Source organism: Pocillopora verrucosa, chromosome 13 (genome assembly GCF_036669915.1).
Source record: "Pocillopora verrucosa isolate sample1 chromosome 13, ASM3666991v2, whole genome shotgun sequence".
NCBI lineage: Eukaryota > Metazoa > Cnidaria > Anthozoa > Scleractinia > Pocilloporidae > Pocillopora > Pocillopora verrucosa.
The window spans coordinates 1,045,198-1,059,040 of record NC_089324.1 but is presented as its reverse complement, the minus strand read 5'-3'; the positions used below and the strand labels follow the sequence as shown (position 1 = coordinate 1,059,040).

The 13,843-nt window shown below is 39.2% G+C and overlaps 2 protein-coding genes across 2 annotated transcripts in view; both read right to left on the bottom strand.

Annotated features, from left to right (window-relative positions):
- Positions 1 to 119: 119 nt before the first annotated feature.
- LOC131789460 (uncharacterized) lies at positions 120 to 5,844 on the bottom strand. Its single transcript, XM_066160274.1, has 5 exons — positions 5,710 to 5,844; positions 3,751 to 3,919; positions 2,865 to 3,143; positions 1,557 to 1,608; positions 120 to 1,119 (listed from the first exon to the last, which is right to left on the bottom strand). The coding sequence occupies exons 2-5, from the start codon at positions 3,917 to 3,919 to the stop codon at positions 1,101 to 1,103; spliced, it is 519 nt and encodes a 172-aa protein (XP_066016371.1). The 5' UTR covers positions 5,710 to 5,844; the 3' UTR covers positions 120 to 1,100.
- Positions 5,845 to 7,465: 1,621 nt separating this feature from the next.
- The window catches only part of LOC131789561 (uncharacterized), a 31,977-nt gene continuing 25,599 nt past the window's right edge, over positions 7,466 to 13,843 (bottom strand). Inside the window, exon 9 of the mRNA XM_066160273.1 lies at positions 7,466 to 8,413. Within this exon, the coding sequence (XP_066016370.1) occupies positions 8,395 to 8,413 (19 nt within the window). The 3' untranslated portion in view covers positions 7,466 to 8,394. The remainder of the gene's footprint in view (positions 8,414 to 13,843) is intronic.

The window sequence follows — 13,843 nt, the reverse complement described above, 5'->3', positions numbered from 1 at the left end:
CAGCTTATGAACATTTTATTTTCTTTTAAATCATGGGTCTCTGCCAATGATCTTCTTAAATTCGAAGAAGGCGAGTGCTCATAGCACTCAGTAGCTAAAGCAAGGATTCCCAAAACTCGTCCTCTTCATTTACTTTTAATGGTAAATTGACACACTCCGGGTTTTACAGTCGTGTTTCTTTAATAAGTAGAACCGTTCTACAAAACTTCTAAGTAACCTTAGTACAACAAAGGCAGCTGAACTACGCGTAAGCAACACATGATACTCACTCGGGACACAGCGGCAAAATAAGTACGCATGCTAGTAACGCACGAGAAATTTCATATGCGTAAAGGAATGAAAACGTCAATATTTCCATAGTAACACCATCGAGGCGCAACAGCGGCATTTTTGAAATTCTCATTGTTTGGTTTCATTCTGTTGGGATAAACCTGAACCAAAACAGACAAAGTTGCCGTTTTCAAGAAAGTTTCCTTCGAACTCCTCCGTCACGTATTTCACTCAACAAAAAAATATTGCGTTAACGGCTGCAAAGTTAGTGACCGCAGTAGTGCATTAGTAACATGGTTACGAAGTTCGTTGCACCTTTCATCACCTTGGCGCTTCTTGTCGTGGCCTCATCAGAAGGCAAACTTCCTGGAGAAAAGGATTGTCGTCTCAGCGGGAAAACCTACATCAACTTTGTTTGGAGAGGAATCGCAGTAACCCCGAACGCTCAAATGGCTCGAGTAACGGAGCATGCGCACTCATTTTGCCGCTGTCCTCACTCTGTGATCGTAGTTGATCAAGAACTCAAGATAACGTGAATCGTAAGTCACGTATCTTAACATTGTAGTTTTCAAGTAAATAAACATCAATAAAATGATTTGATTACACAATCTCTATCAACACGCTATTTCTATTCATGTCAGTAGTGCTCTCTATTCCCTCTACTGAAATACCAAACTTTCCTCATTAGCATCTCTTACAAAAACACTTGGCTTGTATCTGCTAAGCCTCGATCGAAAACAAATATACTTTTTCTACGGCTTTATTCCTAAAAAACTGAAATGGAGTTGATTTATCGTGTTGGCAACGACAGCTTTTTCAAGGTCGGGGGATCACAGAGTCTGCGAAAATCTGCAAAAAAAAATAAAAAATTTGGTGCTTTTTTGAAATTACATGTCATATTCCAGTCCTACTTAGCTGTGGGACTAGCCAAGCTGGGTTACCTGTGGTAAAGTGCGGGGGAAGGACTAATCTATTATGGGATAGAAGACGAGACGTCATCTAACATGGCCGTTAAGATGTACGGCGTGTTTCAATCTCGTTCCCAGGGTCCTCTCTCTCTTCCTCTCTCGCACGAATTCTTATTGTGACGAATAAAGTTCGTTGATCTTTAACAGAAATGTCTGTCGGAGACAAAAGAACAGCTGAAGCAATGCGAGGTCCTGTGGTAGAATTCTTGTTACGAGATCACAATGACTTAATAATGTCGTACGTTGCATGTACGTTGATTGAAGAACTTATGCTGGGTTTAATAATAATAAAAGCTTGCGTAAATGATAAGTACTTACAGGCCGACAGCGAGACCAGATGAGAAAATGAACACGAGGTGAGCGGACAACACTGGAGAAAAGAACAAGACAAATTGGATTTAAACTCAAGGATCTTTGTGGTGGAGAGTAACTTGAGATACAGAGTGTATGGAAATTTCTCGAACTGGCTCGTCCTCAAGAGAATATCAGTCGAAATTTGCTTGTTCGTCCTGCAATGTGGTTTCCGTCTCATGTTGATGTAACTTTCGCGAACTTTATAGAACATTCTATCAAACAATACAATAACAAATACTGGAAACTTCAAAATTACTTTTCTTGTAGCGGCTACAAGGAAAGGAATTTTGAAGTCACCCGTACCTTTTAGAATGCTTTATAAATGTGAAATAGGCCGGACACCGAGTAAAGAAGATGTTTTTGTTGGCAAAGACCGGCTTCTTGAAGAAGCTACCAGGAGCTATTGTGGTTTGCAATGGAGGTATGCCTATAGTCGAGAGTTTCAGAAGAGATTTTACGATAGCAGTCGGTTTGATGTGAGTTGGTATCTGTGATGACTGAAGGTTAATTTAGTAGTGGACTTTAGTTTAGTTGATGGCAGATTGTGCTGTTTAGGAGTTGTTCCCTTGAAATAGTCAAATCGAATAAATTAGTTCATTTCATAGGATAGAGCAATTTTCAATTCAATGTCGAAAGTGATCCGAGATTGTCTATGTGTTGGGTTTGCTTTACTTCCTTCTGTGATTGGTCCAAAAAACTCGCGGCCACTCTCTCAACCAATCACATCCATGTAAAACTAAAGCCAACCACGACTTCGTTGCATGCATTGTCCCGCGCTTTGGGCAGTTTGCTTGTTTTTACTTTGAATCTTATTGGCTCTGAAAGGTATTTCTCCTATCTTCTGATTGGCCTTTGTAATAACTTTGGTTTTGGTTTTACAACACTCAATCCAAATGCACTCCATTTAAGTAGGGCATTTTTTCCTGTCGGTCTAATTATACCGTAACATCTCCCAGTTGTAAAATGAATGATTTAAAATAATTGTTGTTAGAGTTTAACTAGACCAACCTGAACTGGAAGCTAGACAAGCGTCATCACATTTTTTTACAGATTTCAAGTATTTTTCCTCATAGTACGTGAAATTCTTTTTCACGTCAGCACAGCTGTACATTTTATCGACCATAGTAACGTAACCACAGCTGGTTTTATTGAACCCGTCCTTGTCACATTTCGCAAAGGTATTTTTCTTGCCGGTTTAATTATACCGTGACATCTCCCAGTTGTAAAATGAATGATTTAAAACAATTTTTGTTCGAGTTAAACTAGACCAACCTGAGCCGGAAGCTCCACAAACGTCACCACATTCTTTTACAGGTTTGAAGTATTCTTTCTCATAGTGCGTGAAATTCTTTTCCACCTCAGCACAGCGATACACTTCATTATTTAAAGTAACGTAATCACATCTGGTTGTACTGAACTCGTTCTTGTCACATTTCTTATCGTTGTTAGGTGGCATCTTAATGCTACATGACATGGTCACTGTGATGGTTCCTCCATTGCTGCAAGATGCGCAATCTGGTGACGAGTACCCGGTGACTATGCTGAAAGTCACTGAAAATATATAACTGCCAAGTGAATATACAGAGTATTGTTAAACACTGCAGCTAATTCACAGTTCCAAGTTTGCAATTCGTGTTAATCTTCTCCATAGCTGTTAATCCTCTTCTTTTCCCTTTTTGTTTCAGATTTACCTCTTTGGTTTTATTTCTATTTTAGCTTTATTCCTAAAATTTCAATTCGTCCGCGTCGACAAATACAATTTAAGAATTTGTGATATTTTACCCTTGGTAACCTGTCATTGCTGTCAGCACAAATCCCGTGAGAGACTGGGGCCGTCTATTCTCCAAACTGGGCCTGCTCATGCGGTTAATTTTTAATTAATGTACGAACAGCTATGAAATAGTGATTCAGTGAAACGCACGATCACGGTTTTTATAAAAAGGTGCTGATCCCGACAATTTCACACGGAAAAAAATGAAATTATATAAAATAGAAAACGAGAAAAAAGAAAGAAAGCAAGAGAGAGAGAGAAAATTGAAAATTAAACAAAGTTTCTTGAGGGACATGTCCCTAGAAGCCCAAATTCCAACCTTTCCCCATACTGTTAAATTTTCATTCTGTTGTCCTTAGTTTTTAAGGATACAAAAATGTATCTCACCATTAAGTACGGTGGACATGGGTGATGATGTTGTGACAGAGGCATTTGTATTCATCACATTAGCACTTGATGAATTGGTTATAACGGGCGTTGATGAGTTTGAAGCAAGTGCATGTTGCATACGACACATCAAAAATAATACAAGCGCTAGGCGGTGAGGGTAAGTCATCTGTCAAAACGAAAGCAAATGGTACTGCAATTAACTCATGATAAAAAATACACAGAGAGAAATTCAATATAGCAAACAAGAGGCGAATGTTTTCGAGTAGATGTGAATAAGGTGTCGTGAGTTATGTCTCTGGATCAATCCACTCTTTTACATGAACACCTTAGTTTGACTGATGCCCGACAACGTTTTGTTTTGCTGGCTTTAGAATACCTCTTTGGTGTAATTTTAATTACATGGGAAGGGAAGCAGTAAATTTATTCCCGCGTGGCGTTATCTGTCCACTGCCTCGAGCTACAGACACAGCGACTCGGTCTTCTGTTTATGAGAAAGAGCAGGACTATAATTACCCGATAATGGAGCCTATTCTCCAGTAAACAGAGTATTGGGTCTGAAATTGCATTAGACAGCCAACTTGAAAGACGTCTTTTATCTTCCAGAATCACAATGCGTGCCAAGAGTACAATTAATTGCCCTCATCAGTCGCTATTAAAATAGAGTTCAAAAGCGAACGTCTTTATTGAAAATGCGCTCTGTAGGAGGCTGGCTGGCTCTTAATATCAGTTTCGTTGTAATTACTTAGCAGAAATTGGCAGATTTCAGCGTAAAAGCATTTTCCTAGATCTTCGCGTTCACCTAAAAGAGGCGTTTGACAGTTTCACCGGCAGAGAGTTTCCAAAGCGAGGAAGTCTACACAACAAATTTAACAAGTTTCTTCGCAAGTTGTGATGTTAGTGCCTCAGGGCTGTCTATTTTTGGAAAAGGAAAGTATTCATTCGGGCACATGTAGATACGAGTTTAAACAGAGAGAAATGAAATAGTAAGAGCCCAGAATTCAGCCATCTGAACGGCTTATGTAATTCTCTCGTTTTGCAAATGCAAAGTTTGTTAGACTGAATGAAACAGATACAGAGAATTTAGAAAGAAATCGAGGAAACCTTTAGTAACGTACGAAGTTTTCACTTCGCAGCGCAAAGAATGATTGGTCTCTAAATCGGCTACCGAAGACATATTTCTCATTGGTCGCTAGAAGACAGCTGTAAAGATTTCGAAAATCACAGCGATGATACTTACTAAAACGTGTACCACAGAACTGTAAAAAGTAAAAAGAAATACAGCATAGATAACAGAAAGATGACAGAGGAATAAATACACTCCCATTCTGCGGTATTTACAAGACTACAGAGTTAAAGTTGTCACTACAGCGACCTGTGATAAAACTTTGCCGGAAAAACGTAGCTTATTGTTACTACAGCGACCTGTGGAAAAACGTAATTTATTTCTCTGTAAGATTTTCGCCAATAGCTCGATGCGTTAACCGTGTCTGACTATTTACTCTATCTGTTGAATCGTAACAAATTATAACATGATTTAGAATGGATCTTGATATCTGGTCTGCAACTGATATTAGCATTCGGGGATGAAAATTGGCTTAGATAAACCTAAAATCAATGATTATTTCTATCAAATTTATTCTAAAGGAAATTACGTAAGTTGCTTAGCCTCACGGATGTTTTACTTGAAGTGTTTACTTTTGTTTAGACTGTAGGACTCAAGATTGGAAAGTTCCTCGTTTTAGCGCGAGAAAATGAGCACCGAATAAGTGTTAAAAATTACTAAGCCGCAAAATGAAATAAAGAGGACTGGTCAGTCGTTGAGAAATTATTAAAATGGATGGCCAGTTAATTCTCTATGCTTCCGAAGCGACGAAATTCGTTCTGAATGCGAACTTCTTTTCACCATAAAACACTAAATGAACGATAGAAACAAAGAGTTCAAATGATGATCCATACCTTGCAACTGATCTCCACTGATACAAACGGTTTTGCGATCAACTATCTATAGTAAGTGTCGCCGAGATCAAGAAAGCCTTCCCTGTTGGGTAAATAACTTGAAACTGAAACTCGGGCTTCTAACTGGTCGCCTTTTTGTTGTCAAGGAAATAGAAAACAGACATTTCAAACCAATCCAACCCTAGCCCCAGGGCTTGAATATTTAATTTTTTATTCAATATTTAATAATTAATTTCTATCGAGGGAGTCTGGAGTCAGGTGAAGAGAAAGTTGAAGGCGATGATCGGAACCTCCCAAGGCAAACTTCCGTCCTATCTTGATGAGTTCAACTGGCGAAAAGTCTACCCGGGTGAATACTTCGGGAACATGCTAGCGGACATAGCAGAATTCTACCCGCCTAACTGAGCCTTTTTGTTGCCAAGGAAATAGAAAACAGACATATCAAACCAATCCAACCCTAGCCCCAGGGCTTGAATATTTACAGAACGATTTCCAGAGAGGAATTACTTGCTCCAGTGAGTACGTAGGCGAACGATATCCAGGCCTTTTTTCGAACTTTTCTGTTTTAGCCGGTGTTGAGAGGATTTCAGATCTCGGTAAACGCATTCTTTGTGGAAGAGAGGGGGTTGGGGCGACCTTCGTTGTATCCCACCTGACCGGCTTGTCACCTCACCTCCAGAACATGTCAATCGGTAAAATACCAGGCTTCTGTTTCCATGGTGAGGAAGGCGGAAGAAGCGATAGTGCGATAATTGCAATTTCGCTCCCTTTCCATTATGGGTGAGGCCATCGTCCCCGCAGACACCGCCAAAGACCTTGGTGTGATTTTGGATTCTAATTTAACTTACGATGAACACATAATTAAGACCGCTTCCTCGTGCATGTCCCGCCTCGGCCAAATAAACCGTGTCAAGCATGTTTTCGACAAACGTACACTTTTGATGATTATTAATTCCTTAGTTTTCAGCAGGTTATTTTATTGTTCCAATGTTTGGTCAAATACCTCAAAATGTAATGTTGACAAGTTACAGGCGGTGCAGAACTTCGCATGCCGCATTGTTAGCGGTGCGCGTAAATTTGACCACGTTACACCAATTCGCAAGGAACTAAATTGGCTTTCAGTTCAAAGCCAGCTTTACTACCGGAACGCTACTATGGCCTTCAGATGCATGACTGGTCAGGCTCCAGATTACCTCTCATCAAAATTCATAAAGCGAGCCGAGGTTAGTCGACGTAGCACCAGAAATTCGCAGCTTTTGCAAATTCCATTCTTTAGAACAGCTAGCGGTCAGAGAACATTTTTCTATAGAACTGTAAACTTATGGAACTCTTTGGATAATTCCTTTAAACTGTGCAACTCCGTTAAGGTTTTTAAAAAACGTTTAAGGACCAAATTACTCAAAGAGTTGTAATTTTATATATTTGTATGCTTTTATTTTTCTTTTAGAACATTCAGATTTTAAAACATCTTTAATTGTAAATAGGATTTTTTTAATTGTAATAGGATTATTTTTATAACATTGTCTTTGAAAAGCCCCCTTGGGGAAAGTCAATAAAGTATGTTGTTGTTGTTGTTGTTGTGCTCTAACTTATTTTTAAGTTGCAGCTTATAAACATTTTTGTGATCTTTATTTTCTTTTGGGTTCTCTACCAATGGGTTCTCTACCAATGGGTTCTCTACCAATGCTCTTCTCAAATCCGGAGAAGACGAGTGCTCGTAGCACTAGGTAGCTAGAGTAAGGATTCCCAAACCTCGTCCTTTTCACACATTTTTAATGATAAATTGACACACTCCGGGTTTTACAGTCATGTCTCTTAATAAGTAAAACTGTTCTAAAAAACAAAGGCAGCTGAACTACACATAAACAACCCATGATACTCACTCAAGACGCAGTGGCAAAATGAGTGCGCATGCTTGCAGCGCACGAAAAATTTCATGTGCGGAAAGGATTGGGAACGACAATATTTCCATAGAAACACCATCGTGGCAAAACAGCGGCATTTTTGAAATTCTCATTGCTTGGTTGCATTTTGTGGAGATAGGCCCAAACCAAAACAGATAAAGTTGCCGTTTTCAGGAAAGTTTCCTTTAAACCTCCTCACTCAACAAAAGAAATATTGCGGTAACAGCAGCAAATTTAGTAACCACAGTAGTGCATCGGTAACATGGCTAAGATGTTCATAGCATCTTTTATCGCTTTAGCGCTTCTTTTCATCGCCTCCTCAAAAGGAAAACTCCCAGAAAAATTGGATCGTTGTCTCAGCAGGAAAACCCGCATCATCTTTGTTTGCTTGAACGCTCAAATGGCTCGAGTAACGGAGCATGCGCAACCATTTTGCCGCTGTCCTCACTCTGTGGTAGTAGTTGATCAAGAACTCAAGATAACGTGAATCGTAAGTCACGTATCTTAACATCGTAGTTTTCAAGTAAATAAACACCGATAAAATGATTTGATTACACAATCTCTATCAACACACTATGTCTATTCATGTCAGTAGTGCTCTCTATTCCCTCTACTGAAATACTTAACTTTCCTCATTAGCATTTCTTACAAAAACACTTGGCTTGTATCTGCTAAGCCTCGATCGAAAACAAATATACTCTTTCTACGGCTTTACTCCTAAAAAACTAAAATGGAGTTGATTTATCGTGTTGACAACTACAGCTTTTTCAAGGTCGGTGGATCACAGAGTCTGCGATAATCTGCAAAAAAAAAATGAAAAATTTGGTGCTTTTTTGAAATTACATGCCATATTCCAGTCCTACTTAGCTCTGGGACTGGCCAAGCTGGGTTACCTGTGGTACAGTGCGGGGAAGAACTAATCTGTTAGGGGATAGGAGACGGGACGTCATCTAACATGGCCGTTAAGATGTACGGCGTGTTTCAATCTTGTTCCCAGGGTCCTCTCTCTTCCTCTCTCGCACGAATTCTTATGGAAAATTGGATTTTCTTCGAGGTGCTTGAGCTTCATGCACCTCAAAGTTTTAAAATTGTGAGGAATAAAGTTTGTTGATCTTTAACAGAAATGTCTGTTGGAGACAAAAGAACAGCTGAAGCAATTGAAAGGTCTTGTGGTAGAATTCTTGCGACGAGATCACATCGACTTATTAATGTCGTTTAGTTCCATTGTTACGTTGATTGAAGAACTTATGCTGGGTTTAATAAAGCTTGCGTAAATGATAAGTACTTACAGGCCGACAGCGAGACCAGATGAGAAAATGAACACGAGGTGAGCGGACATCACTACAGAAAAGAACAAGACAAATTGGATTTCAATTCAAGGATCTCTGTGGTGGAGAGTAACTTTAGATACAGATCGCATGCAAATTTCTCGAACTGGTTCGTCCTCAAGAGAATATCAGTTGATATTCGCTTGTTCGTCCTGCAATGTGGTTTTTGTCGCATGTTGATGTAACTCTCGCGAACTTTCTAGAACATTCTATCAAGCAATACAATCATAATTTACCGGAAACTTCAAAATTATTTTTTTTGTATCGGCTACAAGGAAAGGAATTTTGAAATCACCGGTACCTTTTAGAATGCCTTATAAATGTGAAATAGACCGGCCACCGAGTAAAGAAGTTGTTTGTGTCGGCAAAGAACGACTTTTTGAAGATCTACCAGGAGCTATTGTGGTTTGCAGTGGAGGTATGCCTATAGTCGAGAGTTTCAGAAGAGATTTTACGATAGTAGTCGGTTTGATGTGAGTTTGTATCCGTGGTGACTGAAGGTTGATTTAGTAGTGGACTTAAGTTTAGTTAATGGCAGATTGTGTTGTTTAGGAGTTGTCCCCTTGAAATAGTAAAACTAAATAAATTAGTTTGTTTCACAAGATAGAGCAATTTTCAATTCAATTTCGTGAATGATCCGAGATTGCGTTGGGTTTGCTTTACTTCGTTCTGTTATTGGTCCGGAAAAATCGCGGCCACTCTCTCAACCAATCACATCGATCCAAAACTAGAGCCAATCACGACTTCGTCGCACGCGTTGTCCCGCGCTTAGGCAGTTTGCTTGTTTTTACTCTGAATCTTATTGGCTCTGAAAGGTATTTCTCCTTTCTTCTGATTGGCCTTTATAATAAATTTGGTTTTGGTTTTACATCACTCAATCCAAAAGCACCCATTTAAGTAGGGTATTTTTTCCTGTCGGTTTAATTATACCGTAACATCTCCCAGTTATGAAATGAATGATTTAAAACTATTTTTGTTAGAGTTAAACGAGACCAACCTGAGCCGGAAGCTGGACAAACGTCACCACATTGTTTTACAGGTTTCAAGTGTTTTTTCTCATAGTACGTGAAATTATTTTTCACGTCAGCACAGCGATACTCTTCATTGGCCAAAATAACGTAACCACAGCTGGTTTTATTGAACTCGGCCTTGTCACATTCCTTGTCGTCGTTAGGTGGCATCTTGATTCTACATGACATGGTCACTGTGATGGTTCCTCCATTGCTGCAAGATGTGCAATCTGGTGACGAGTGCCCTATGCTGATAGACGCTGAAAATATATAACTGCCAAGTGAATATACAGAGCATAGTTAATCACTGCAGCTACTTCACAGTTCCAAGTTTGCAATTCGTGTTAATCTGCTCCATTGCTATTAATCCTCTTCTTTTTCCTTTTTGTTTCAGACTTACCTCTTTGGTTTTATTTCTATTTTCGGTTCACCCCTAAAATTCAAATTCGTCCGCGTCGACAAATACGATTTAAGAATTCATCATATTTTTACCCTTGGTAACCTGTCATTGCTGTCAGCACAAATTCCGTGAGAGACTGGGGCCCTCTATATTCCAAACTGGGCCAGCTAATGCGGTTAATTTTCAATTAATGTATAGACAGCTATGAAATAATTATTCAGTGAAACGCACGGTCACGGTTTTTATAAAAAAAGGTGCTTATGCCGACAATTTCACACAGAAAAAAAATGAAATTATATAAAATAGAAAACGAGAAAAAAAGAAGAAAGCAAGAGAGAGAAAAATTGAAAATTAAAGCAAAGTTTCTTGAGGGACATGTCCCTAGAAACCCAAATTCCAACCTTTCCCCATGCTGTTAAATTTTCATTCTGTTGTGCTTTGTTTTTAAGGATAAAAAATATCTCTTACCATTAAGTAAGGTGGACATGACTGATGATGTTGTGACAGGGGTACTTGTATTCTCCACATAAGTACTTGATGAATTGGTTGTAACGTGAGTTGATGAGTTTGAAGCAAGTGCATGTTGCATACAACATATCAAAAGCAATACAAACTTGAGGCGGTGAGGGAAAGTCATCTGTCAAAGCGAAAGGAAATGGCATTGCAATTAACTCATGATAAAAAATACACAGAGAGAAATTCAATATGGCAAACAAGAGGCGAATGTTTTCGAGTAGATGTAAATAAGGTGTTGTAAGTTATGTCTCTGGATTTATCCTCTCTTTTACATGAACACCTTAGTTTGACTGATGCCCGACAACGTTTCATTTTGCTGGCTTTAGAATACCTCTTTGGTGTAATTTTAATTACATGGGAAGGGAAGTAGTAAATTGATTCCCGCGTGGCGGTATCTGTCCACCGCCTCGAGCTACAGACGCAGCGACTCGGTCTTCTGTTTATGAGAAAGAGCAGGACTATTATTACCCGATTGCCCTCATCAGTCGCTATTAAAATAGAGTTCAAAAGCGAACGTCCTTATTGAAAATGCGCTCTGTAAGAGGCTGACGGGCTCTTAATATCAGTTTTGCTGTAATTACTTGACAGAGATTGGCAGATTTCAATAGAAAAGCATTTTCCTAGATCTTTGCGTTCACCGAAAAGAGGCGTTTGACAGTTTCACCGGCAGAGAGTTTCCAAAGCGAGGAAGTCTACACTCAACAAATTTAACAAGTTTCTTCCCAAGATGTGATGTTAGTGCCTCGGGATTAGCTATTTTTGGAAAAGGAAAGTATTCAGGGCACATGCAGATACAAGTTTAAACAGTGAGAAATAAAAAAGTTAGAGTCCAGAATTCAGCCATCTGAGCCGGGCTTATGTAATTATCTCGTTTTGCAATTGCAAAGTTTGTTAGACTGAATGAAACAGATACAGAGAATTTAGAAAGAAATCGAGGAAACCTTTAGTAACGCGCGTAGTTTACACTTCGCAGCGCAAAGAATGATTGGTTTCTAAATCGGCTACCGGAGACATATTTCTCACTGGTCGCTAGAAGACAGCTGTAAAGATTTCGAAAATCACAGCGATGATACTTACTAAAACGTGTACCACAGAACTGTAAAAAGTAAAAAGAAATGCAGCATAGATAACGGAAAGATGGCAGAGCAACAAATACACTCTCATTCTGCGGTATTTACAAGACTACAGAGTTAAAGCTGTCACTACAGCGACCTGTGTTTTTGCGGATAAAACTTTGCCGGAAAAACGTAGCATATTGTTACTACAGCGACCTGTGGAAAAACGTAACTTATTTCCCTGTAAGATTTTCGCCAATAGCTCGATGCGTTAACCGTGTCTGACTAGCTACTTACTCTATCTGTTGAATCGTAACAAATTATAGCATGATTTAGAATGGATCTTGATATCTGGTCTGCAACTGATATCAGCATTCGGGGATGAAAATAGGCTTAGATAAACCTAAAATCAGTGATTATTTCTATCAAATTTGTTCTAAAGGAAATTACGTGAGTTGCTTAGCCTCGCAGATGTTTTACTCTCCGGTAAAAAAACCACCACCGGGTTTTACAGTCATGTTTCTTTAAAACCTATCTATCGAGGGAGTCTGGAGTCAGGTGAAGAGAAAGTTGAAGGCGATGATCGGAACCTTCCAAGGCAAACTTCCGTCCTATCTTGATGAGTTCAACTGGCGAAAAGTCTACCCGGGTGATTACTTCGGGAACATGCTAGCGGACATAGCAGAATTCTACCCGCCTAACTGAGCCCGCTTAAAAAAATGCCACCAAATGCAATTAAAGTTATGACACCAACATATATTATATAACCTACCAACATACCAAAAATTAGGATCGCATTGCAGTATAGGGCGATTCTTAACTGCACTTTTCGATGGAGAATATTAACACACTTTCGTTTAATGCACAGGGAATGTTCGTGTGCCTTTAAGTTTTAGTGGCATTTTGAAAAATTTTAAGCATTTATAGTAAGTTTTACATCGATTTTTGAGTGCAAAAATGCACTAGTAAAGTTATTTCACCGCCTGTCGCTAACCTGTTGGTTACCTGTCGGTGACCTGTCGGTTTAGTGTCGGTCAACTGTCGGCCGACTGTTGGCCGACAGTTGGCCGACTGTCGGTGGAGGGGAGCTGTTCTTCACAAGACTACAGAGTTTAAGTTGTCACTACAGCGACCGGTCATAAAACTTTGCCGGCAAAACGTAGCTTATTGTTACTACAGCGACCTGTGGAAAAACATAACTTATTTCCCTGTAAGATTTTCGCCAATAGCTCGATGCGTTGACCGTTTCTGACTAGCTACTTACTCTATCTGTTGAATCGTAACAAATTATATCATGATTTAGAATGGATCTTGATATCTGGTCTGCAACTGATATCAGCATTCGGGGATGAAAATAGGCTTAAATAAACCTAAAATCAGTGATTATTTCTATCAAATTTGTTCCAAAGGAAATTACGTGAGTTGCTTAGCCTCGCAGATGTTTTACTTAAAGTGTTTACTTTTGTTAAGACTGTAGGATTCAAGATTAGAAAGTTCCTCGTTTTAGTGCGAGAAAATGCACACCGAATAGGTGTTAAAAATTACTAAGCCGCAAAATCAAGTAAAGAAGACTGGCGAGTCGTTGAGAAATTATTAAAACGGATGGTGAGTTCATTCTCACTGCTTTCGAAGCGACGAAATTCGACCTTCTGAATGCGAACATCCTTTCAACCGTAAACACAAAATGAATAATAGAAACATGGAATTAAAATGATGACCATACCTTACAATTATGATTCAAGATTGGAAAGTTCCTCGTTTTAGTGCGAGAAAATGTGCACCGAATAGGTGTTAAAAATTACTAAGCCGCAAAATCAAGTAAAGAAGACTGGTGAGTCGTTTAGAAATTATTAAAACGGATTACCACTTCATACTCTATGCTTTCGAAGCGACGAAATTCGACCTTCTGAATGCGAACTTC

Bases quoted from the DNA above. Each gene is read 5' to 3' on its own strand.
- LOC131789460 (XM_066160274.1), bottom strand. From the start codon at position 3,919: ATGACTTACCCTCACCGCCTAGCGCTTGTATTATTTTTGATGTGTCGT. The intron at 3,144-3,750 runs GTGAGATACATT...ATATATTTTCAG, and splicing joins CATGTCCACCGTACTTAATG to TGACTTTCAGCATAGTCACC. The intron at 1,609-2,864 runs GTTGGTCTAGTT...TCTTTTCTCCAG, and splicing joins TTGTGGAGCTTCCGGCTCAG to TGTTGTCCGCTCACCTCGTG.